Source organism: Protopterus annectens, chromosome 5.part0, assembly GCF_019279795.1.
Source record: "Protopterus annectens isolate FY-2018-M chromosome 5.part0, PAN1.0, whole genome shotgun sequence".
Lineage (NCBI taxonomy): Eukaryota > Metazoa > Chordata > Ceratodontiformes > Protopteridae > Protopterus > Protopterus annectens.
In genome coordinates, this window is record NC_056735.1 from 1,226,042,703 (window position 1) to 1,226,066,298 (window position 23,596).

Here is a 23,596-nt window from a genome sequence, read left to right on the forward strand (position 1 = left end):
GAAGTGAAACTTGGGCAACTTCACCTAAATAAGAAAGTTTCTCTTTTAGTCTGGTACAGCTTAGATTTCATACAGCCTTAAAAGGTAAATGTTTGTCAAATTTGTAAAAAAAAAATTACACATATTATATACATTCACTTCCTGTGTGGAGTCTGTATTCCCTCCCCACGGTTGAGTGACGTTAAAGACATGCAGGTAGGTGTGAGCTTGAATGGGTGTGCCTTCTTTGAAGGTTGGGTGTCGGGCTGGCAACTCGGCACTGTAAAAATCCACTGCCAATCATTAGCGGACCAGAGTTCTGCTGTGGCGAGCCCTAACCGGGAAAAGCCAAAAGACATTACTTTTTATATACATTCCCTTCCTGCCATAATAGAATAAACTTAGCTGTTATTGCACTGATAAAGTAAAGCTGAGAATGCAAGTGCCAGTCCATTTCAACCTGTGCATGTCTCGGTATTCATGTGTTCTAAGGCAACTCAGCCAAGTCCCAGATACACCTTAAGTATATACACCGAACTTTAAGCACACAGTGGTAGGTAGAAGTCAACACATAAACATTATAGATAGAAAAATATCTTAAGTTTGTAGAGCAAGTACAAGTTATGCATAAACCTATTGTAAACAGATGCAGAGTTTGTTTATATAAAGAAGAAAACATTAAATAAAGAAAATAAATTAGTCTCGTAGCCTGAGTGCATGGTTCAATGACTATTAATGTGCAGAAATACCCAGGACATTGAATAATTGCAGTGTTAACAAAATCACTTAATGCACCTGTTATCGGTCACAAAGCAGCCTCACACATAACATTGGCAAGCAATGCATAACAATACAGATAGCTTCAGTTCATCATATGGACAGGGATTTTTAATTTGATTTAGCAGCAGTTATAAAGAAAGATCAATAATAAACATTGAGAGTGGTAAACCACAGCAGGCGTAAGAACATTTTAAACATCTAAAAGAAATTTCATGTCACCTTGTCAATATACAAAGGATTCTTTTCAGCCAAGGAAAACAAAACAATCAGTGCCAGGATGTTGCACTCCCCATAGTAGAGTCACTACTCAGTGCTCTTGTCAGCAGATGAGTGAGGTCAGTGATATATTTCAACTCAGATTGTTTTTGTCATAGAAATGCAAATGATTAACTTAGTTGATGAAATAATAGTTTTAGAAAGGCAATGTTTAGCTTAACGTATGAAATAATATGCATGCTTTATAATACACAGTGTGCATTTTATCAGCTTATTCAATGACATAACTGTCTTAGAAGGGCAATGCTTAACTTAACTGATGAAATAATATGTATGTTTTTTAGTAAAGATTGTGCAGACATACTGTGAATGTGTATTGCTGAAAAAAGGAGACATTCCCCCTAATTCCATTACAGCATGAGAGCCTACACAAGTTACAAATCCTGCGTGCAACAGCAGAGCCATAGACAGTTTGATGAATGGCACTAGACTCTGTAAAATGAGTTTTTGTTCTGTGGTAATATGCGCAAAAGGACCAAACCATGAAAAAATAGTGATTCACTTCAATTAGGATGTAATGCATGAAAGTAACCTACTCAAAATGATTCCATTGTAGTGACCCACTGACTGTATAACTGGATGGACTACATATTTGGCACTTGAACCTGGATCTACAGCCTGGATCTTAGTGGAAGTTTTAGAGGTAAGACTTGCTAACATGACCAGTGGTTGCTCCTAGTGTGCTACACTAACCACAGAAGGGTTTGTGAATAATTAAGGTCTTGAGAGATCCTTAATATAATGGGTGGAAGAAGACTGGGTGGGAAAAGAAGCAAAGAATATAGCATGCAATGACAGCTCTTAAAGTAGTTTTTACAACAACTGTGTTCTTGTAGCAGGTGAATGCAGAAAGACATCTGTGAAAGAAATCTGTTTCCAGTGCTGCATTTAGACACAAGTTATGTTGTTCTTCCTAAATCATGTTTATTAAATAAGTTACACACATAGTGTAATGACTCATAATGACCTCAAAAGAAAAAGTGACTTAAAAACAAAACTACAAGTATATGTATATAGCAGATTGACAGTATCCTTTAAAAGAATTGCCTGATCTCATCATGCTCAGCTATACTTGACTCTGTTTCTACTGACAAACAGCCAGTAGACAGCATAATAAAGCTATGTGTCACAAGCAGTGTACAATATGATAGTTTTTCAAACTCATGAAAAGCTTACTTTTAAATGTTTTCACTCAAATATAGCAAACCACTATTAATTGTCAATGACTTTCCCATTAATACAGTACTTTTTATTGATTCCCAATCATGTAATTAACGTCTATGGTGAAACCTATTTTAAACCTAGACTGATGTGGAGTCAGTCTGTCTTATCTTTCTATAATTCCACTATGGAAGGGACCCCTCCCTTCCTTATCATATGCATCACACTCTCAGTTTAACTGACCTTAGAGCACTTTACCATTTGTTGCTAGATTGATTGATGAAAAACTCTACAACAGAAAGAGGAAACTGATGCGGAAAAAGGTGAAGTCCCAAGAGTGGAAAAACTCTCCTATCAGCCTGAACAAAAACTTGAGATCCCTCATCAAATCCTCTAAAGCTAGCTATGAAAACAGAATTGCAGCAGATAGTAAAGAAAACCACAAGGCCTTCTATAGTTATATAAAGAATCTCCATGGCAATACCCAGATTTGCTCAGAGCTACTGTACAATGGTACCGCCTATATCTATATCTGAACCAACAGATATTGCCAATATACTAGCCGACAGATTCAGAGCTAACTTTACCCCTCTCTATCCCCCCCCCCCAAGGGACCAGTCACAATACCATTAGATTGCCAGGCACCCAGTATTACTGCTGCACAGGTTAAAACAGCACTGTCCAAGGCCAAGAATACAACTTTTATGAGACCTGACAATATCCCTGGTTGTGTTCTACATGAACTACAGAGTGAACTGGCACCTCATCTGTGTGCCCTGTTCAATCACAGCCTCACCTCAGGCTTTGCCCCTACCAAATGGTGCACTGCTACAGTCATCCCTCTCCACAAAGGAGAAGAGACTACAGACCCTATCTCCCCATTAGCCTGACGAGTCTGATATGCAAAGCTATGGAATGCATCATCATGGAGCTAATAAACAAGGATATAGGGAATCTCCAAACTCTGGATCCCACACAGTCAGGCCAGATCAACTTGGTTAACTTCTTTGAGTCAGTCACCAGAGCTGTGGATGAAGGCAAGGTGGTTCATACAGCCTACCTTGATCTGGCCAAGGCCTTTGATACCATTCCCCACTCAGGAATTATAGAAAAACTCACTAAGCTAGGCATCAACCACTATATCACTAGGTGGGTTGCAAACTGGCTAACAGGTAGAACCCACAGTGTGAAAGTAGATGAATCCAAGTCAGACTGCCAACCAGTCATGAGTGGAATCCCATAGGGTTCGGTCCTGGGCCCTCTCCTGTTTGGTATCTACTCTGAAGTCCAGGCCAACATGAAGGGACTCTGGATGACAAAGTTCGCAGAGGATTGCAAGTTGGGAGCTATTATTAACTCTCCGAGTGATGTTGACATCCTACAGAAAGGCCTCACTGAGACCAACGACTGGTGTCAGAACCATGGCCTTAAGCTCAATGCCAAAAAATGTGTCGTCATCCCCTTTGGGAAAAACCCAGTTCCCATTAATTAGCACATTGATGGTAGTCCACTGAACACAGGAGGCGTTATAAGAGATCTGTGAACACAGTTTGACAGCAACCTCTCTTATGACCACCACATTGCCACTGTGGTCAGAAAGTTCTGTGTGGCACATCTCATTACTAAGGGTTTTGCATCCAGGAAGAAAGAGGTCATTGTCTCCCTCTACTCTTCCCCCATGAGACCAATCATTGAGTACAATGCTCCATTTGGCATGTACCTCACTAAACACCTGCAACAACTGGACAGGCCACAAAAGTACCTCGCAAAGAGGATCCTAGACTGTAAACATTTGTCCTACATGGACAGACTAAAAAAACTCCAATTATTCTCTGTCTCATATCGCTTACTTAGAGACAATCTCTGCTTGGCTTACAAAGCCATGTCTGAGCCAGCTCTGTTAGAAATGCTACATCTAAAGACATCCCAATCCCTCCGCACCACACACTCCAGAGACCTCAACCTCATTACCACAATCAAGAGAACATGGTGGAGGGACAGGTTCATAACCCAGAGACTGCCCATGCTACGGAATGGACTTCTCATACAGGTCAAGCAGAGCACCTCACTGGCCCTCTTCAAGAGAAATCTTGATGAGTGGATGGGAAATAGAAAATTCACCTCAGGGATCACTCCAGTGGCTTTACTCAAAAGAGCCACTGGGAACTAAGGTCAGGTGGCACGATGCCAGGTTAATCCTATGCACTAGGCTTGTAAAGGCCCCAGGGCCATTAGCCTAATACACAACTATGAACCTATGATTCTAAAAATATATATTGTTAAACACTTGTCCCAGTCCCCTTCAATAAACACATCACACCGAATGACATTTGATGACCTTTATTAAACTTCCATAAACATGATTGTTAACCAGTATTTATTAATTACAACCAACACGTGATATAGGTGATATAGGTGAGGATAACATTCATGTGACATTAAAACAAGACAGTGTAAACAAGTGAACAGCATCCATACCTCTACTTGCTTACTTATACCACCACTCACTTCAGTTACCATATATTGAATATTGAATTACATGTCCAACCAAATAAGCAGCTTACCTCTGCTTGCTTATTTACTTATCAAGCAGTGTCCAACCACTCATTTTCCTTTCCCAACTCATAAATTGAACATCCACCATCAGAGGGGGAACAGAAGAGGGCAAGCCTGCCCCTATTCTTGGCCCACCAGTCTGACCAGGCTGTTCCCCCTGTCTCTGACCAGACTTCCAACCTAACCGCCATTAAAAGGCCTTAAGCCAAACATCATTTGGTGTCCCCATCCTGCCTAACCAAACTGTATCCATGACATCACCTCTCGAATCCTATCACATAAATAACAAAATTAGACAGTTGCCTAAACAGCTGAAAGCAAACCAGTAATCCCTCTCCAATGCTAAAGTAACAAACCGTAACTTTGTAACGTAGCATACCCACTGTATATGAGTGAACTACTCAGTTACTCAACCACCATACCAATAAAAGATTTGTGATGATTCTTGGGTCATCACCAGCCAACTAGAAAATCAGACACTAAGCACACTGCCACTTGAAATCATGCAGAGGCACTTAACTAATAGGTCCTTTCCCAAAACCAAAATAACCATGGTAGCTCATACAATACCCTTAGCTTGAAATCATCTCGTTAAATCACCAATCCTTTGTTAACCTTCCACCGTAACTCCAGAATTATTCCCACCTCGCCACTTTATTAATGTTCCACAAAGACTGTAAGGGGCTGCAAAATTCACCTGTAGCCATGCCAATAGAAATAATTTCAAATATTACCATCACAAGCTTAGAAAGACAAAATAGGCCTCCAATAACATGAATTTTCGGAAGGAATTCTGTAACTCCAAATCTTAATAATTTGACACTAATTGCCATAAAACCAGCATTTTATGAAAACTGGGTCAAAATATAAAACCAAAATGTAGACATCTTGGAAAACTGTACCGTAGAAGTATACCCCCCCCCCCGAGTCCCCCATGAACTAGTCCCCCATGAACTAGTTCCTGGAAACTCACCTATGATGTGCAGCAACAAAGATCTCCTGCAAAATATCGTACCTGAAGGGTAACAATAGTGCAATACTATGCTCCTGATTAAGGTGCAGACAACTTTGAAACACCTAAAACCTGCATAACCATAAACACCCCTCAAAATTCATTACTTCCTAATGACAATCCTGGCTAAACCCTAGCAACAGCATTTAGAACTAACCTTAACCCTCTATGCAGTAAGGATGTAAAACATGGCCTACTTCTGGAAAACTCTAAAAGCATGCCTCACTTCAACCCTCCCAAATCCCTATCATATAAGCACCCAATTGCCTAAAAGCAGAGATTAAACAAACGATACTCCTCAAATGCTAAAATAAGCCTAACCTTGCATAACCTCTGTACATTAACTAAATTCTCACTTATCCTCTCTACCAATATTATCTTCATAATGATTCCCAGGTCGTTACCTTCCAAATGTACCAGCGGAACAATAAACATAATTCCACATGAAACTACGCAAGAAAAACTGCATACCGTCATGCCAAACTGAAGCCCCAATATGTTGCCTAATGTATATAATGACCAAAATAAGCTAACTGATCCTGGTTTGTATTCGTTCTGAGTTCCCTTGTGAAACGACAAAAAGTAAATGTTTACAGTGCATTATTGCCCCATTTGTACAAGGTGCACTATGATATGGCCATGCTTCCCTCTTGTAAATTAATGTAATACAAGAATATAAGTTCTTCCATTTACTATATTTATAAGCGATATATGTCTTTCACTGATAATGAAAGAGGAACTTAACAAGTGCCTTCACAACACCTTGTCATTTTTATCCAGTTCTGTAGCAATTATGCCTGCTTACATATTCTGATAGACAAGATGCTAGATCATGAAGTTATGCTAGCATATTTGAAATGTATAGGACTTGTAAATGCTTTGTATACTACTAATTTCTGTTTCTAAATAAGGATGCTACATAATGACATTACCAAATCCAGGAATGTTACTGTGGAACCGAACAGAATATTTAATTAGAATAAAAACTGTTATGTACTTTTGTCTCTTCCACATTAAGCTGAACCTTCATCGGAACGTTAAATTAGTGACAGTCTATGCCTAAATAACAGCAAATAATTGAATAGCTGAAAGAATCCATTCACATTCCAGTCCACTTAAAAATGTATCAAAAAGCAATAAACGGCACATATGCGTTATATTCATTGAAATCAGTTGTCAAAGCTGTAAAAGGATCAAAGATGGGGAAAAAAAGTCAAATACAATAACAGCATAGCTATGTCAGACTTTGATATTTGTTTAAATGGGGAGAGGGGTACATAACTCGCACTGATGTGTATCTGCCATCCCCATTTTTTTTATCTTCAATGGACTGCTGATGTCACTTCACCTGCATGAATGCCTTGCAGATTACACTCAAGCAACTGTGCTTTCACAGTACATTGCCCTTATTCATAGATGTAATAGCATAAATGTATTCACTGATTCACTGTGTGAACTTTGTTGTGGTTCCACTCAAATGTAAGCTGTCACAGCCAGAACATGTTTCCAGATAATCAGTGCTATAACACCTGCAAGTAAAATGTTCTCTACCTCCAAACATCCTATTTATATGTGTATCTAATCCTGAAAAGGACCACCATGTATAAAACTGCAAGAAAGGCAAATATCAAATGTAAATGTTCGAGCAGGGTTACTTGGTATCAGTAATACTGCAGGAAGAGTTCTCTCAATAACAGAGCTAAAGTCATTTCTCCTTATCCCTTTTACCAAATAAAACATGCCAGATGTTGCAGATAATGTTGCTGATTTTTAGCTGAGCAGGAAAACTCAAAGTAGTATGTATAAATAAAGTTATTATTCAATATATCAGTGTTTGTTTATAGATATGAACATCAAAACTGATCCTATTTTTCTTCCTATTAACTAATGTCATCATTTTGTTTTCCCTTTATATCTTTTGGTCAACTATATGAGTAAGGTGATAAACGTCATTCTCATATGGGCTGTCCAGTGTTGTTAATCTGGAAAGTTTGATCATCCCTCCTTTCATAACATTCTTCTTGACATTAATAGAATGTTGACTACCTTTGCGAGCATACATTGACTCTTAATGCCAGATCTGAACAATGAAGTACAGTCATTAGAAATAGCTGAAGTTTTTAAAGATGACACATTATTGTTTAAAACTGTGATAAAGAAATTGAACTGATTTCCATCACAAGTCAAAATTAAGAAGATGATAATAAAGTTCTGTAAAAATGGCATTTTTCTAACAAAAAAAAGTTATCTCTACCATTCTGTGAGCAACAATTTAATAAAGGCTGAGGTTAAAACAGCTCCCATCTCCATAACAATCACCTGCTGGTAATACATATAATTAGAAAACTATATATATATATATATATATATATATATATATATATATATATGTATATACGTGTGTGTGTGTGTGTGTGTGTGTGTATGTGTATTTATCTATATCGATCTGCAATAATATCAAATAGCAGATTCCTCAATGGATGTAATATTGAGCCAGGATGTTATCAGAAAGCCATTACCACAAATAATAGTGTTTCTGCAAGGGAACAAATGCCCCTACACTCCTATCACCCCATGTATATTACGTATACCAACTCTAAGATCATTCCTCATTTTGGGGAAAAAGCAAACATCGGAATTACTGTCTGATGACAAGCCGGTTTGATGTGCCATACTTCAAAATACTACATTCAGTATTATAGCAATTCAACCACATGACTCATATACATACACACACACACACACACACACACACACACACACACACACACACACACACACACACACACACACACATATATATTTATATCTGTCTATCTGTACATATCTATTTATCAATCTACCTGTCTTTACTGTCCCTTATAAATTAAGCTGTATTTTATGATACCATATTCAATTTGAAATCAACATGGTGGGGCCAACAGTTCAAATTTTGAGCCACTACCCATCAATGTTACTGAATTAGAAGTTTGTCACTGTCTTTGTGAATTTTTTGAATAGAAAAATCAGTATGAAATATAGTTAAAGGGACTTTAAAAAAGCAATGTGTGTTAATATCTAATCTCTGACTACATAATAAACTGATTATCTATCACCGTATATATTAAACTGATGTCCATTTCAGTAACCTTGTTATTGTTCACATTCGGTAAGTCATTGCAGAATCCTCTTTTCTATGGTAAGTATGCACCTCCTCTGTAAGCTTTCCTGTGCATTATTTGAATTAGATTATGCAGTTCCTATGTGGCTGCTCTCTCAGAAACAGTAAATTCATGGATTTTATGTTTTTATTGTGTAAAATGTTTTTACTTACAGTTATGGCAGGTTGCACCTGAGTATCCAGTTCCTGTACAATTGCAGAAGAAAGTATTCCATGACTGTGAGCATTCGCCACCATGCTCACAGTAGTTTGGCAAACATCTGAAAAAAATGTGAGCATAAGAGTTCAGTTAGTTGCACTGAGGTAAAAAAAAAATGTGTTCAGGAATACCTTACCACACCATCTTTAAATCTGTATGCTAATGATGTATGCTAATAAATATCTTTAAATCACACATGATACATTGTTCAAAGAGTCTTAATCTGTTATTAAGCTCTGACAATCTGTTTTTCTTACAAAGGTAAAATAATGATAACTGTTATTGTTGGTAAACAGGGTTAAATGCAAGGGAATGTTTCAGATATGACTATTTAAGACACCCTAATTTGGCATATTATGACAGTTCCATAATATGCATTTACACTTTAGATGTACTGACAAAATTAAAAATCAGAAAGACTTAATGTCACAAAATGTTGCGTTAAAACATTCAGTATAATTTTGTAAGCAAAAATGTTTATTATTTGCAGGATATTTCTTCTTTTTGATAAAACTTTTATGTAGTTTCATTATAAAAAATGTGAGTTGATAATTGATTTGTCTTCCTTTTCCGACTGATCATGTGATAGAATTACACTTTCAATTAGCACCCTTACTTGACAAAACAAATCTTGTGGTAGACAGACATTCTGTGCTCCAGCTCATTCTTTTTTTGGCACCAACAAGCGTTCTCCTCTGCTCACTAAAACAGACATTTTTTTTCCCTTGGGAAGTATTAGTCCCTGGTTCACTCATTCCTTTTCAGGGTAAGGACTGTAGATTACAAGTGGCGCTATTCATTCATGATGACAGGGTTTTCTGTAATTTAAGTACTTTCTCAGTCAGCAGGGTTTGTCATGCAGTAGGCCTCAATGTGACGTGTCATTCATGTATGCAAGTAACATAACACCTCAGAGGCCTAACATCTCTTAAAGTGAGAGCCAACAAAGCACCACCCATCGTCACTGAGGATACTGTTATTGGAAGTCTATAGCAGACATGCATACCACATCATCCCCAGCAAGAAAAGGAAGCTTGCATTGCCTCTGTGTTTCTAACAGAACCCTGGTGATCTGGTTCATTGTAAAAGGTCTTATCATTCTATAACTGTGGACCTAGCATGGCCACTTCAAAATGTAGTATTTTTCATGGAGCACATGAAATGCCATAATCAAGAATATGTCATGGAGGAAGGACAAACACAGAAGAACTCCCACTAAATACATTGCTATACTAAATGACTGAAATGCAGGTGGTAGTCATTGTTCTTTCAATATGATCAGCATATATGAATTTGACATTAATGCAGTTATAAGCCAACAGAGAAGATTTGGTGTATACTGCTGAACATGACAACGTTGGGAGTCAAATCAGCAGTATAATTTTGTGGAATGACAAGTTGGATTCTTATGTGAAGAACAGTACTTTGTTCATAGTCAAAATCCTTGATAAAGTCAGACTCAATTACATTTAGAATTCTTTGTAAAATGCATTACAATTTGGAGTATATGGAATATAAAACATTGCCAGCTCATCTGAGAAAACTGTTAGTGGTTTAAAGCTAAAGGGTGACAGAACACCAAAGACAGATATGAGGTGAGCAGCTATGACTGAATCTGCAGTTGACCCTGTTTGAGGACACAATAAACTGAAGCAAAGGCATATGGTCAATTCTAAGAGAATACAGAAAAAAATGATAGCGTAAGAAACCAACAACTATTTTGTGGTTTGCAAAGGCTTGAAATTAGGTCTTGGTCATCTCTAACTGAATGATTTTAAGAATGCTTTAGAACTAGTTCTTTCTGATTTTTCCTGTAATCAAGCAAGGCTCCCTGTTACACCATGACTTAATAAATTTATTTGACATTATCGCTCGATGATTTTAAATTGTGTTGGTTTGATAAACTTTGGTGGTTAGTGTGCTTCTGTCTGGACAGTATTTTTTTATTTTTATTTTTCCTGTAATCTAAATATTGCTGTTACACACTGTAGTTGATAATTAGTCACAAATTTCCAATAGTATGATTCAAATATGAATGGACTTTATTAAGAAACAACACAAGAATGACAGCATAACAATCTATTATAGTTTTGATACATCCAGATTTATGTCTGCATTAATGAGTCTTATTGCAGTTGGATAAAAACTGTTCGTGAATCTGAAAGTCTTGCAGTAGATACTCCGTAACCTTCTATCAGATACAAGTTTAGTGAACCAACCATATGCTGGGTGAGAAGTGTCACTTAGTATTTTGTGGGAGCTCTTTTAACATCTCAGTTCAAACCGCTCCTGTAAGGTAGGAAGACTAGTGGCCACGATCTTTTCTGCTGTTTTTATAATTCTTTGCAACTTCTTCCTTTCGGCCATTGTGCTGTTACCTAACCATACAGTGCAGTTGCTGGTGATAATGCTATTGATGGCTCCTCTATAGAAGATAATTAGAGCATTCATAGAGAGCTTTGCTTTTCTCAGCCTTCTTAGAAATTATAGTCACTGGTGGGCTTTTTTAATTAGCTGGCATGTGTTTGTACTCCAGGAAAGATCCTCTGATATGTGTACCCCCGGGAACTTTGTAGTTTGGACTCTCTCCACTTCTTCACCATTTATCTTGAGGGGTAGGTGCACAGCAGAGCTATTTCTGAAGTCAATAATAATTTCTTTTGTTTTATTGACATTCAGGTCCAAATTGTTATTGCACCATTCAATCAGGGGTTTTGACTTTGTTGGTAAGTGCAGCAGTTTTCAGCTATACATTTTCAGTAAGGTGAGTCAGATAAAGTGACTGCTGAAAATGTTTACTGTAGATATGTGTATATAGCTCCACATAAACGTATATAGATGATCACAGTTTCATTAGATTTGGATTTATGTCATAAGATCTAAAGTTTAAAAGACTAAAAAAACAGAATATCTAAAATTCAAAATATTGAAAATTGGAATTTGCCCCTTCTTTACTGTTGTGTGATCACAGAGTTGGTATATATAATTAGTGGAGGGTGTTGGGGTGCAGCCACCCCCCCCCACATGGGGGTCAGCAATCTTCATGATATGGTAGGTTATTTTTGTACCTCTGGTAGCTTTCAAATGGAGACTGCACTACAGTAAGGATAGGGAAATGTTCCCTTGCTGTCACCATAGTGCAATCTCTGAGTCAGTTTAAATTTGCAGGGGGTGTGGTGGGCACAGCCCCTCATATGGGTGGTGCAGCGGGGCTTGCCCCCTTTAAAAATATTGGACAATGTGTGTGTGTGTTTTTTTTTATATATATTTTCAGTGTTTGTTGTTTCGAGGATATGTAGTTTGGCATATTGTAGTTTCACACTAATGAGATTTTGGCTGACTGGTGTCAGTTATTTGTGGCTCAGTGAACAGTAAATTTGATGAAGGAAAGTAGACCCATATACACATATATATCTATATATAAATATAAATGTTTCATTAAATATCAAATGTTCACAAACATGAATGTTGACAGAGTGAACACTTTAGAGCAAATCTAAACTGATCGAAAATGAAAAAGATAACACTGTTTTTTTTTTTTCTGCAGGCAGCAAGCCTCCCTGCATAACCCACACTCCCTGCTAATTATATATACTAACTCCAAGATGACAAAACAGTGGGGTAAGGGCAAATTCCTTTACCTCACGGGAACATGATACCATACAAAAAGCTGCTGTCAAAAACTCCTTTAAAAAGAACTTTTGCTCATATGACCTTTTTTTAATATCAGAAAAATGCATTAATTGTTATGCCCCAGTATCATGACTAATGTAACATCTTTACTGCCTCCATCTGCTATTTATTGCAGTAAAATTGGTTTACATGTTTGCTTACCCATTTTCAAAGTCTTCATTTACATTTTAAATTACAAAACTGAAAATAATCATGATAAAGATTATATATCTGTTCTCAAATCATACATCTGCTTCGGTGACAAGAGTATTAAAGCATCATAAACTACACATGCTCCTTCAGTAATGTATTTTCTACAGATGTTTTGGGTTTCTAATATCATGGCAGAAATGGACTCCATTCCTATGTCAGGGTATAATTAGAGTTCATGAAATTAATTTTGTTTCAGTCTTTGATATTAGGCAATAGGTTCATAGGTTATTACTAGGCTAACTGGCCTTGTGGACCATTTTAAGCCTAGCCAATTACCCCATGTCAGAATCAAACCCTGCACCTTGTGTCTATAAGGAAAAAGCCTTAACCATTAGGCCAGCCTCCGACCTGTGCCCAAAATTCCCTCTGTCTGCAACTCATATGGGGTTACATGTATTGCTAGTTTATCTAAGCATGACTGTAAATTATTTTTATTAGATCTGTTGTTCCTTTTGCTGCTAGAATTCACTGGGTATCTCTCTTCCACATTGCTCTCTATTCTGCTTGCAAATCATGGTGGTGTATGACTTTGTGTATTTCTGTATATAATACAATGTAATCACTGGGTGCAGCAATTTCAGTACAATCGACTCTACTTTTATATTTTGCTAGTGGACTACTATATCTGGTTTTCTTGCATCTGTTTTTCAGCTGTTGACAACTGGTGATCCCATCTGATATAAACTTCATATTTTTCTGTAAAGCTTTTTGTTTCATGTTTCCATTGCTTCTCAGCTACTTCTGTTGCGCAATGCTCACTGCAACAGTCTTGCCATATTATAGTGTCCTTCAGTATACAGGTCCTCTGCCACGAGTGTATCACACAGTAACAAGATGTGTGTCTGTTTCCTGCTATGGTTTGCAGAACCTGCACTTGTCTGTTTCTCCCATCTTTTCAATGGAATTTGTAAACCAACATGCACGTAGTCCACTATCCTGGGTCACCATCATCAGCCTTTTATCTTTTGGTTTCAGCGCACCTGTCCTTTCCCATTCATCTGTCAAATGTTGGCTAACATAATGTTCCATGTTGTTCCAGGACACCTCTGTACTTGCCTCTACATTTTTGGATTTTTCCAAAATTCTTTCCATCTTTTCTAATGCTTTTCCTTATATTCTTTCTTTTGTTAGTAGGCACATCCAGTTGGTGTCTGATGTATGTTTACTTCTGGTTTTATTTTCATCCTAGTGTAATAACAAAATGCTTCTGCTTAACTAAACAAAGATTTCATGTTAGACTTTTTCTCCTTATGTTTTAAAACTTTCACTATGTTTGGATCTGACGAGGTCAGATAATATATATGCAGTCCTATAATTCAGATGTATACATGTAATCAATTATGAGGAAGCCCATATCTCCCTCAGATCAAGGAATATATAGTCTGGATATACACTGATTTTGGTATATCATTTGACAAGCATGAAGCATTTTTCTTGTTTCCTGTCCAACTGATCCAATTCATTTTGGGGCCATTCAAACACCCCAATCTGCTATAATTTATTTATTTTTTTCTAAATGTCTATAAACTCTGCCTACATCAATTCCAGTAAATAATTTTTGTATTGTCAGAAAGAAAAGTTATTGGTGTGTAGTTCTTAAGATGGCTTGCTGGCTCACTCTTAAGGAAGGGTATCATTTTCCTGTTGTTAACTAGGCTGGTGTATGTTCAGGATGTGCATACAAGTAATTCTTGATCAGGGCTAACTCTGTGTGTACATCTGTTAATACTTTTAACCAGAAGGTTAGGTACTCCATCTGGGCCTAGGGTTTTCTAATTAGGAGCCTTTTGTTAATGTTGTCTCAGTTTCTTTAATTCGTCTGCCCAGTCAGCATCATTGCTATGTTCAATAGGTTCTTCATAAACACTTCCCCCAAAATGTGCCTATTTCTACTTTTTTGGAGGCATTTCCATTCCTTTTCCTTGTTTCAAAGTTCTCTATAAAAACCTTTTTGGGTCATTAATGAATTGTTTATCTTTGTGATTTGACCAGATGTACTGTGTGGGCTGTAGGATGTGCAGTGATGACTTGGTTTTTGAATTCAGATGTTCATGCGTCTATTGAGCCTGTCACCATGTAACATACAGACAGCGGGGTTGTACAGTGATGTCTGCACAGTCTGCAATACATTGTACACGTATCTACCATGCATGTCATCATACAACATATAGGCCCAGGACAGATAGTCAGCTTTAGGCAACAGTAAACCCTGCAGTGGCTGGGGGCCCCTTGCTCCCTGGGAGCCCCCAACCATAGCAAGTTATCTAATCTTCATATTTTGTAACATGTCTATTAAACCAGCAAAAGCTAATACATCAATCTTGTATACTTAACAAACCAGGTGGATGATAATAACTTTTATTTATATTTCCTTTAAAATTTAAAAATTTCCTACCACAGTATAAATAGTACTGTACAAAGATATGTAAACTTCTGTAACTACTGAATGTTTTTTTTTTAATTTACCATGTTACTCTATGTTATGTTAAATCTTTGAACTAATTGGAGCTTTTCTCCCTGGGCCTCCGCTGAAAAAGGTTTTAGCTAGTTGGACATTCCCAGTCAACAAATGTAAAATAAAAATAAATCTCTGGTTATAGTAACTGTTTTATCAAATAACTTGCTTTACAATTGCACTACATATTTTGCCACTTACATAGCGCTCCTAGCTAAGTTAAATCCTGCCGGTGGATATTTTCTCCATTAAAACTATCAAAACAGCCAGCTTTAGGTACCTGTTATACCCGAGGCTTCAGGAGGCCCTCTTATTTATCCTTGACTGTGCGGGGCCACACAGAAGCTGCTGCTGGCAAAATGAGGAGGAAAAATGTACTAATGCACTAATTTCTTGTTTGCACTCATTTACCTGTTTGGATAAAGATGATAATGAACAGGAGCAAGGTAAGCACTAGAGATTAGCAACCCAGAGTGACTGATCTCAACGCATAACTTGGATTTTAAGAAGAGATGATGCTTCAGATTTCCAGGATGGCTTTCTCTTTCAAGGAGTTTTATAATTACTAGCAGAACACCAGATACTATAACTCTCAAATTTTTTGCTGAAGAATTCTCTGCAATGCCAAAAATAATAGTAGAATAAAGGCTCAGCACATTCTAAATATTACTCTAATTCACTTAATAAGTTAATGGAATAACACCTTCTGAATCAACATGCACTTTTGGGCAATAAGAAGTATAAAACTCATGAATGCATTATTGCTCAAAGAGGCAGATAAAAATTGATAATCTCTGCTGCTGTTTGATGACCCCTAACGGGCAGTCATTGATCTGGTATGTTAGTACCATAGTTGTACGTAGTATTGTTTTTGACTGAAATAAGTGCAAAACTATTATTGCTATGGGTTATAATTGAGTTTGTGTGTGTGTGTGTGTGTGTGTGTGTGTGTGTGTGTGTTTGTGTAAAATATCACATATTTTTATCTGTGCACACACCCGCACCCACCCAATAATCCCAGGACACACACACATTATTCTTTTGGGTATCAGTAAAAAATGCAGCTAACAAGTATTTACATTTAAGGCATAAAATATATGACAGAACATTCAGACACTTGCATCTTCCAGGATTCTGGTGGCTCCTACTCCCCGGAGTGTAAAAGTGCATACAATGAGGCCCCTTACTCATCCTTGACTGCATAGGTTCCCCAGAAAAGCTACTGCTGGTAGTGGAAAAATGAGAAGAAAAAATTTATTCATTTTATGATTATGCTCTTTAACCTGAACATGGCTATGATATGACCCTGTTAGGATAAAGCTGATGATGGCCTCTGCCCTTAACCACACCCATTTTAAAACCAGCCCTGCTGAGATGTGTATGTGTAAGTAAAGTTGTGTAGGTTATGTCTGTGTGTGAGGGGGTGGATTGTATGATTATTACTTCTTTAATTTTCATCACAGTCAAACATTAGAGGACTGTATAGGAGGCTAATTATAGTCTGTGTTTGGGATTGGAACAGTTTGGACATTGTTTCTTTCACTTTTCTCAGACCTCAGAGGTGTGCAAAGAAGGTTACTATAGCTTGTGTAGGGGCAGTGAATTATCTAGGATAAACAAAGTAGAAGACATCACTGTAAACATTATATTTTTCACTTTCCTCACAATCACATGTTAGGTATATTTTATATATATATATATATATATATATATATATATATATATATATATATATATATATATATATATATACAGATGGCTGTCTTTGGGGGTTAGGGTTTAGAAGTGAGGAGGCATGCTATGTATATGTATGTCAGCAGCCACTTGAAATACATGACTGTGGCAATCTGAACCTCTTCCCAATGTAACACAGGAGGGATGCATATGCAGTGACTGTCTATTTTGGAGGGGGCAGTTAGAGATGCAGACAGCATTCCCAGTTATGTCCTATGTATCCTCACAACAATTGTCTTGTTAATTTATTCTGAACTACTATATTGTCAGCTTTGAAATTACCCTTTGGGTATAACTTAGGTCTTCCTTGAAAGAAAAAAAAATAAGACTGACATTCTTTTCTTACTCATGATATTTGTTTAGCCCACTGTTGGATTAAAAGGTTACATAAATGCTTTAAAATGCGTCACAGACCATCTATAACCGCTATTGATTCTGAGGGCTTTGGCTTAATTGAGTTATTTCCTAAATATTTATTACTGTGCTGTCTTGGTCAGGAAAGGTGTGTTAAAGGTATGCAAGGAAAACTAAAGCTGAACAGCAATACACTAAATTTCTCTCCTTAATCATAATTTTTGTTCATGTAATCATTGGGTGAAAATGTTGTATAAAAAGGAAAAAAAAAATAAACACATATCACAGCATATAGAAAGTTATGGCTACTTGAAAAAGCTGGAGTAAGACAAAACGTGAGAAAATGAAGAAAAAAAGTAATGTACATAATATGGGGAGCCCAAGGAAATAGAGGGGAGCACTGCAGGATATACTTGTGGGGGGAAGGTAGCTAAAACAGTAGACAGAGCCTAGGGTGCCATTATAAGTCCATCCCTGTACATAGAGTTGCTCTAATGTATTGCCACAAATGCAGTGCCAAGGATAAATAGCTCACTCAAAAGCAAAAGTCTATTCCAAATCAACATATGAGTGAACTAAAACTGTCTGATGAAGCAGTTCAAACAACTGTGAAAGTGCTAATACATCCCTTAAAAAAACTACTGATCTTGGAATTGTTTTTTGACTGCCTCTTCTTTCAGTTCACTCATATGTTGATTTGTTGTAATGTATCATTGTTGCAACTAAATGCCAGCCACTGTATATGTCCCTTTGTGAGATGGGCCAGCACAGTGTGGTATACAGACCTGTCAAAATATAAGTGCGCTGTAGCTTCAGGTCATTCTTTGTGTACAACACCTAAACGTTTGCAGCATGTTCTAAAAAGGGGTGGCAGTAACAAGGTGATTCTTAGACTGAAAGTACTATGAGGACCCCAAACTTGACATTTGCCTATCTGTTAATGCTGTCTGCATCTCAAACTTCCCCCTCTAAAAAAACACAGTCACTGCAAAATACTAACACCTGCCTTGCATGGGGATGCACAGTGATGTTTCATGAGATTGCAATGCACTGTGCATGTAATTATCATGCTTGTCAGCATGCAACATATGGGCAATGGGAATACACAGTGATATTTGGGAAGTCAACAGTGAAGCTTATGTGTGTATCTTCTCTGCTTGTCATTTGTAGTGCATAGGTAATAGGTATATACAGCAGAGAATAAGTCACACACATCGTATTTATCAAATGCTTACTGCATCAGTCACCTTGCGTGTTCTAGGCAATACATATGTACCATGACGTTTTAGGCAGTCTATGGCATAGTAAATGTGTCTACCATGCCATGTCATGATGTAAGATATGGACGACAGGGATTTGTAGAGATGTGTGATCTCTATACACCTTCAATACAGTTATATTGCAAGGTCTACATAGCTAGAAGTGTGATATAGCCATGGCTGTTTACACTTGAATGACACATGGTTATTGTATTGCCCAATTATAATGATAACCATTTTGTGATGGCTTTTCTGTATATACATGCATATTGTGCTTTATTAGAATGACATTGCTCATGAAACTTTTTTGAGGGGAGGCATTGCTACTTGTCTCAAAATACTCTCCAGTAGCCCTTGTCATTGTCTCATGCTGCAGCAGAAATACATCTGTGAGTAGCATCACATGCTATGCAATTTGCCAAATGTCTGTGTTAACATTTGGTGAGGGTTTATAGCCATTCTGTTTATCTCTGGGATGCAAAAGTCCACATTTGCTGAGACTGCTTCCCATTCCAGGATGCCATCATTGGCTTTCAGGTCCAGAATTATCCTATCTCAAATATCTGCTCTTGATCATCTCTATAGTAGGGAGTTCAGTCCTTGTAATTTGTTTAGGTCGAGTAGGACATGTCCAACAAACATTATATCACATTATCCCAATGATTTCACGCTCTTTGTTGAGTGTCTGGCTGCTATCTTAGCTATGATAATGGTGGATATGGATGAGCGTGTCAGCGTGTGGATGTTCTGTGTGATGGACATATAGCAGTCAGTTGTATAATGTTTATCCATGGAGCCCGTGCTTTTCCCCCATGAAAAAACAGTTGCCATTTTAACTTTGCCAACATGTGATCTGGAGTTATTTTTCCTTAATTATTAGAGCAAGATGAGAAGTGCAGATTATGACAGCCCTACAAAGTATCTGGTGAGTGGACTGGGGCATGTGTGATTCATGAGAAAAGAATGGCACTGTTATGACTATAGATGTATGTGTACGTAAGAATATCTTCAAATCTTCTTTACACTGGTCTGATGTGAAGATGCTTTTGTACATACTCTTCTCGTGTAGAAACCTGGCACTCAAGACCATGCACTATGGCTTGTAATTATTGTGGAAGCTCGTTCATTTATCTCTTGTTTGTCTAAGACATTGCGTACTTTATGCTAAATTGCCTGGGCAGAATTCTGTACTAGTGATTTGCTGAACGCAGAATTTTATTATGGGTGTATACTGTAGATCAATGTGTGTATATCGCTTTCAGAAGCTATCCAAGGACTTGCACAAGTGTATAAATACTAAGCATGTGCATGCCTGACTGCCATTTTGTACTTAGCTGTTGAGATGTAAGCATGTATGTATGTAAGGTCTGTCTGTTAGCCATTTTGTTTCTATTTTATGATGCTGCTATCTATCCTGAAGTGTTTCTATGTATTAAAGCACCTACACGAAATACCCCGCCTACTTGTCATCTATGTTAGAGAAAGACAAGCGACATATGCCATTAGGTTATAAGTGACTATGTAAGCATATCAGACCTGTAAATTGCTTATGTTGTAGATTATCAACATACATAATGTACAAAATATCAAACCAGTTTTAGCTGCCCATATTTCACTGGCTTATACATTTCATCTTTTCTTCTGTCATGTCTCTTTTTTATATGTGTGGACAGAAGACAAAAGTGAACTTCGTTAAGAAAAAGACTTACATTCTCTTAAATGCCCTGTACCTAATGACCTCCAGATGGGTCATGTGGAAAACCAGGGAGTGAAGCAACACAGACAGGCAGAATGAGTTGCAGATACCAGCATCACTGCTGGTCATGGCCAGGTCAGCAGTAATTGCTGGAGAAGGATGAACGACATGAAAGAAAAAGAAAACATGCTAAGAAGAAGGTACAACCCTTGCATCTACCCTTCTGTGCTAATGATGAAGGAGCATCCCAGTACATCATGGCCTAGTTACCATAAGCAACGACTCCACATAGCCTAGGTGGCTGCATACCAATAGAGTGTAGTACTGAGTCTACATGGTAAATACTGACTAACTGACTAGTATAAAAGCCAGTAAAGGACCCATTGATGTTCCATGAGTAGCTGGTCTTAACAAGATGTAAAACTGAGACTACAACTGCTACTGTAACATAGTACACTGTACTTAAACCAGCTAATGGGCAGCACAGTTTAACGTATGTACATCAATGCATGATGAGGAAAAATAATACTAGATAAGTTTCACTGCTGGGAAACAGCCTAGTACCCTGTCTACATTCACTTGTTGTGTCCACACACAGTGGCCATGTGTCACATGTTCCATTGTATGGCCCAGGCCTTGTAGTAACAGAGCTGTATGGGCTTTCAAATGTATGCTTATTCACATGAATTTTATGTGTTGTCTGATGTTTTGCGCAACAACACCCAGCCTGCTGCAGCTAGACAAAAGCTGGTTCAGTTTTTATTTTTGAGGGTAAAGACTACATATCTCCCAGTTATAGTTGCAAGTTCAGGTTCTGAGAATGGTCTTCTATAATGTTGACTAGGAGTGACAAGAAAGTCCCCACATGGGCATCCTGCAGCATATGTCCCCAATCTTGATACAGAGTTGGCAACAGTCAAAGATTCTGTCACCCTGCCCTGCATGTTTTGTTTATCTTTTTGCATAAGGCAGCCACCCACAGTGTGTTAGCCTTTCAATTGATTCATCTTGTACCTCCATGCCAGCCTGTCTTTTCACAGCTGAGGCCTGCAGTGGACTCAGGTATTGTTGTAACAATCACAGAATCATCAGTTAACCCACAGTAGTCATGCCCACAAGCACTTGGTTTGGCTTCTCTCCATTCCGAGAGCCCTCAAAACTCACTATGCAGTACCAACAACAGACATAGCACATGAATAAAATGACACATAACCAAACACTGGTAATGCTCTTCATCAGCCCTAAACTAAATTTAATGGGCTATGTAGACATACCTTTTTTAGCAATCTACTGTTTTCTACATGTACTCAGTTGTACATCATTATCATCTTGTCCTGCCAAAGGTTGTACAACACAACCTCTATGTGTGCAATGGGCTCCTAACAATAACAAAAACAATAGAAGAAAATATTGAATGACAACAGAAACTTACACTCCTAATATTCAGCACTCAAAACTGTAACACAAATATGCTCATTATATTTATGAGTATATTAATACAGAGATTTCTGTTTCTCAGAGAATTCTCCTTATTCTAAGGCAAGGAGACCACTGAGATGGTATATGTCTACTAACATTGGGTATGGTGGTACAACTATCCCATATCAGTAATATACGTATGTGAAACAGCCTGCTAAAATGCTTTAAATGTTTTACAGCAAGGTTCAGTTTTCTCTGTGGTGGATGCATAACTTTTTTGTTTTATAATAAAATGTAGGCAACAGGAATCTCTGTGGCTGTCATTTGCATAACCCGTCCTCTCAAAATACTTGTATCCACAGGTAGATTCCCTTTAGGATGTTGTAGCAGATGAAACATTCACATCATCAGGCTAAATTTTCTGTCAAAAAATTATATCTTAATTTATTTCTGAAGAGCTCATGAATTTGTATCTGCCTTTTGGTGGTTACTCCTAGGCACAGACAGGTTTGATTAATTGTCAATAACTTGAAAGCTACATCTTTCGTTGTTGCCTTCACATACCTAGCTGAACACCCACCCACGATCATCCAGTAAATCTGATCTTATCTCCATCCACAGTCTCGTCCTCCAGACATGCCTGTTAAACATATATCTCCATAAAACCACATGACCCTGTGCATGGCACAGAGTGAATACTGAAGTATTTATTACTGGAAGTCTTAATGATGTCCATATACAAGTTCCTAAACAAATGCAATGTACTAGCATGTATAGCTTCACAAACAAACTTGCTAGCGATAGATAAGCATTTCTTTCCTTCCCATTCCTTTACAATCCTAATGGGAGGATAGGCTGTCCATTCTCCAAATGTTCTTCCTTCACTTTAGTGGCAGTCAAGGTAAATTAACTCACTTATCTCTTCTTAATTCAGCAATCCCCATCCTCCTCCTCAGTTTCTGAATCATTTTATGACCTTTCCCTTCACATATTCAGCTGCTAGTTTCTTATCTGTTTCTTCAAATACACTGTATACTGTACTGTCTTACTCCAATCTTTATACATAATGCTTCTCAGTTCATTGGTTCATAAGCAAGTAGTAGGCTAGCCATCCTTACAGACCTTTTTAATCCTAGCCAATGTCCCCTTGGTGAGAACCAAACCCTGTGCCCCTTGTTTGTGAGGTACGCACCTTCACCACTCTATCAACCCCCAAGCCTCATCTTACTCTACTCTTTTTAGCACCTATTTATTTAATCCCAGTATTAAACTCTGCTGCTATTTATCTTCTACATTCATTACACTAGTGGACAGCCCACGTTGCAGATAAGCTAGTCCTTGTTACATTTTAGTATAGGTGTTAATAGGCTAATAGGCTGGTCCTTGACATGTTTCTAACCAAGTAGCAATTAAACTTCTTGATAAAATCATTCTACTTTCAAAGCAGCAGTTAGACTTAGCTATCCCTTCTCATTTCACTTTTTTCTGAATCTCACTACTAACAATGTCACAAGCATTAAGATACAGTTAGACTTTTGATAATTTTTCTCTCAACTTCCCTCCTTCACACATTCTATAAACATTTATTCAATGAACTGTATTGTCCAAAGCTGCATACTTTACTGCCTTATCTAGACTGTAACACACAGCCCTTCTCATTTTTTCTTACTC

General features: G+C 37.6%; 1 protein-coding gene across 1 annotated transcript in view; it reads right to left on the reverse strand.

The window, feature by feature from the left end:
* Window positions 1–23,596, reverse strand: part of LOC122802342 (contactin-associated protein-like 5) — a 2,566,556-nt gene that overhangs the window by 1,629,313 nt on the left and 913,647 nt on the right. The window contains exon 9 of the mRNA XM_044071980.1: window positions 9,078–9,184. Coding sequence (XP_043927915.1) covers window positions 9,078–9,184 — 107 coding nt within the window. The remainder of the gene's footprint in view (window positions 1–9,077; window positions 9,185–23,596) is intronic.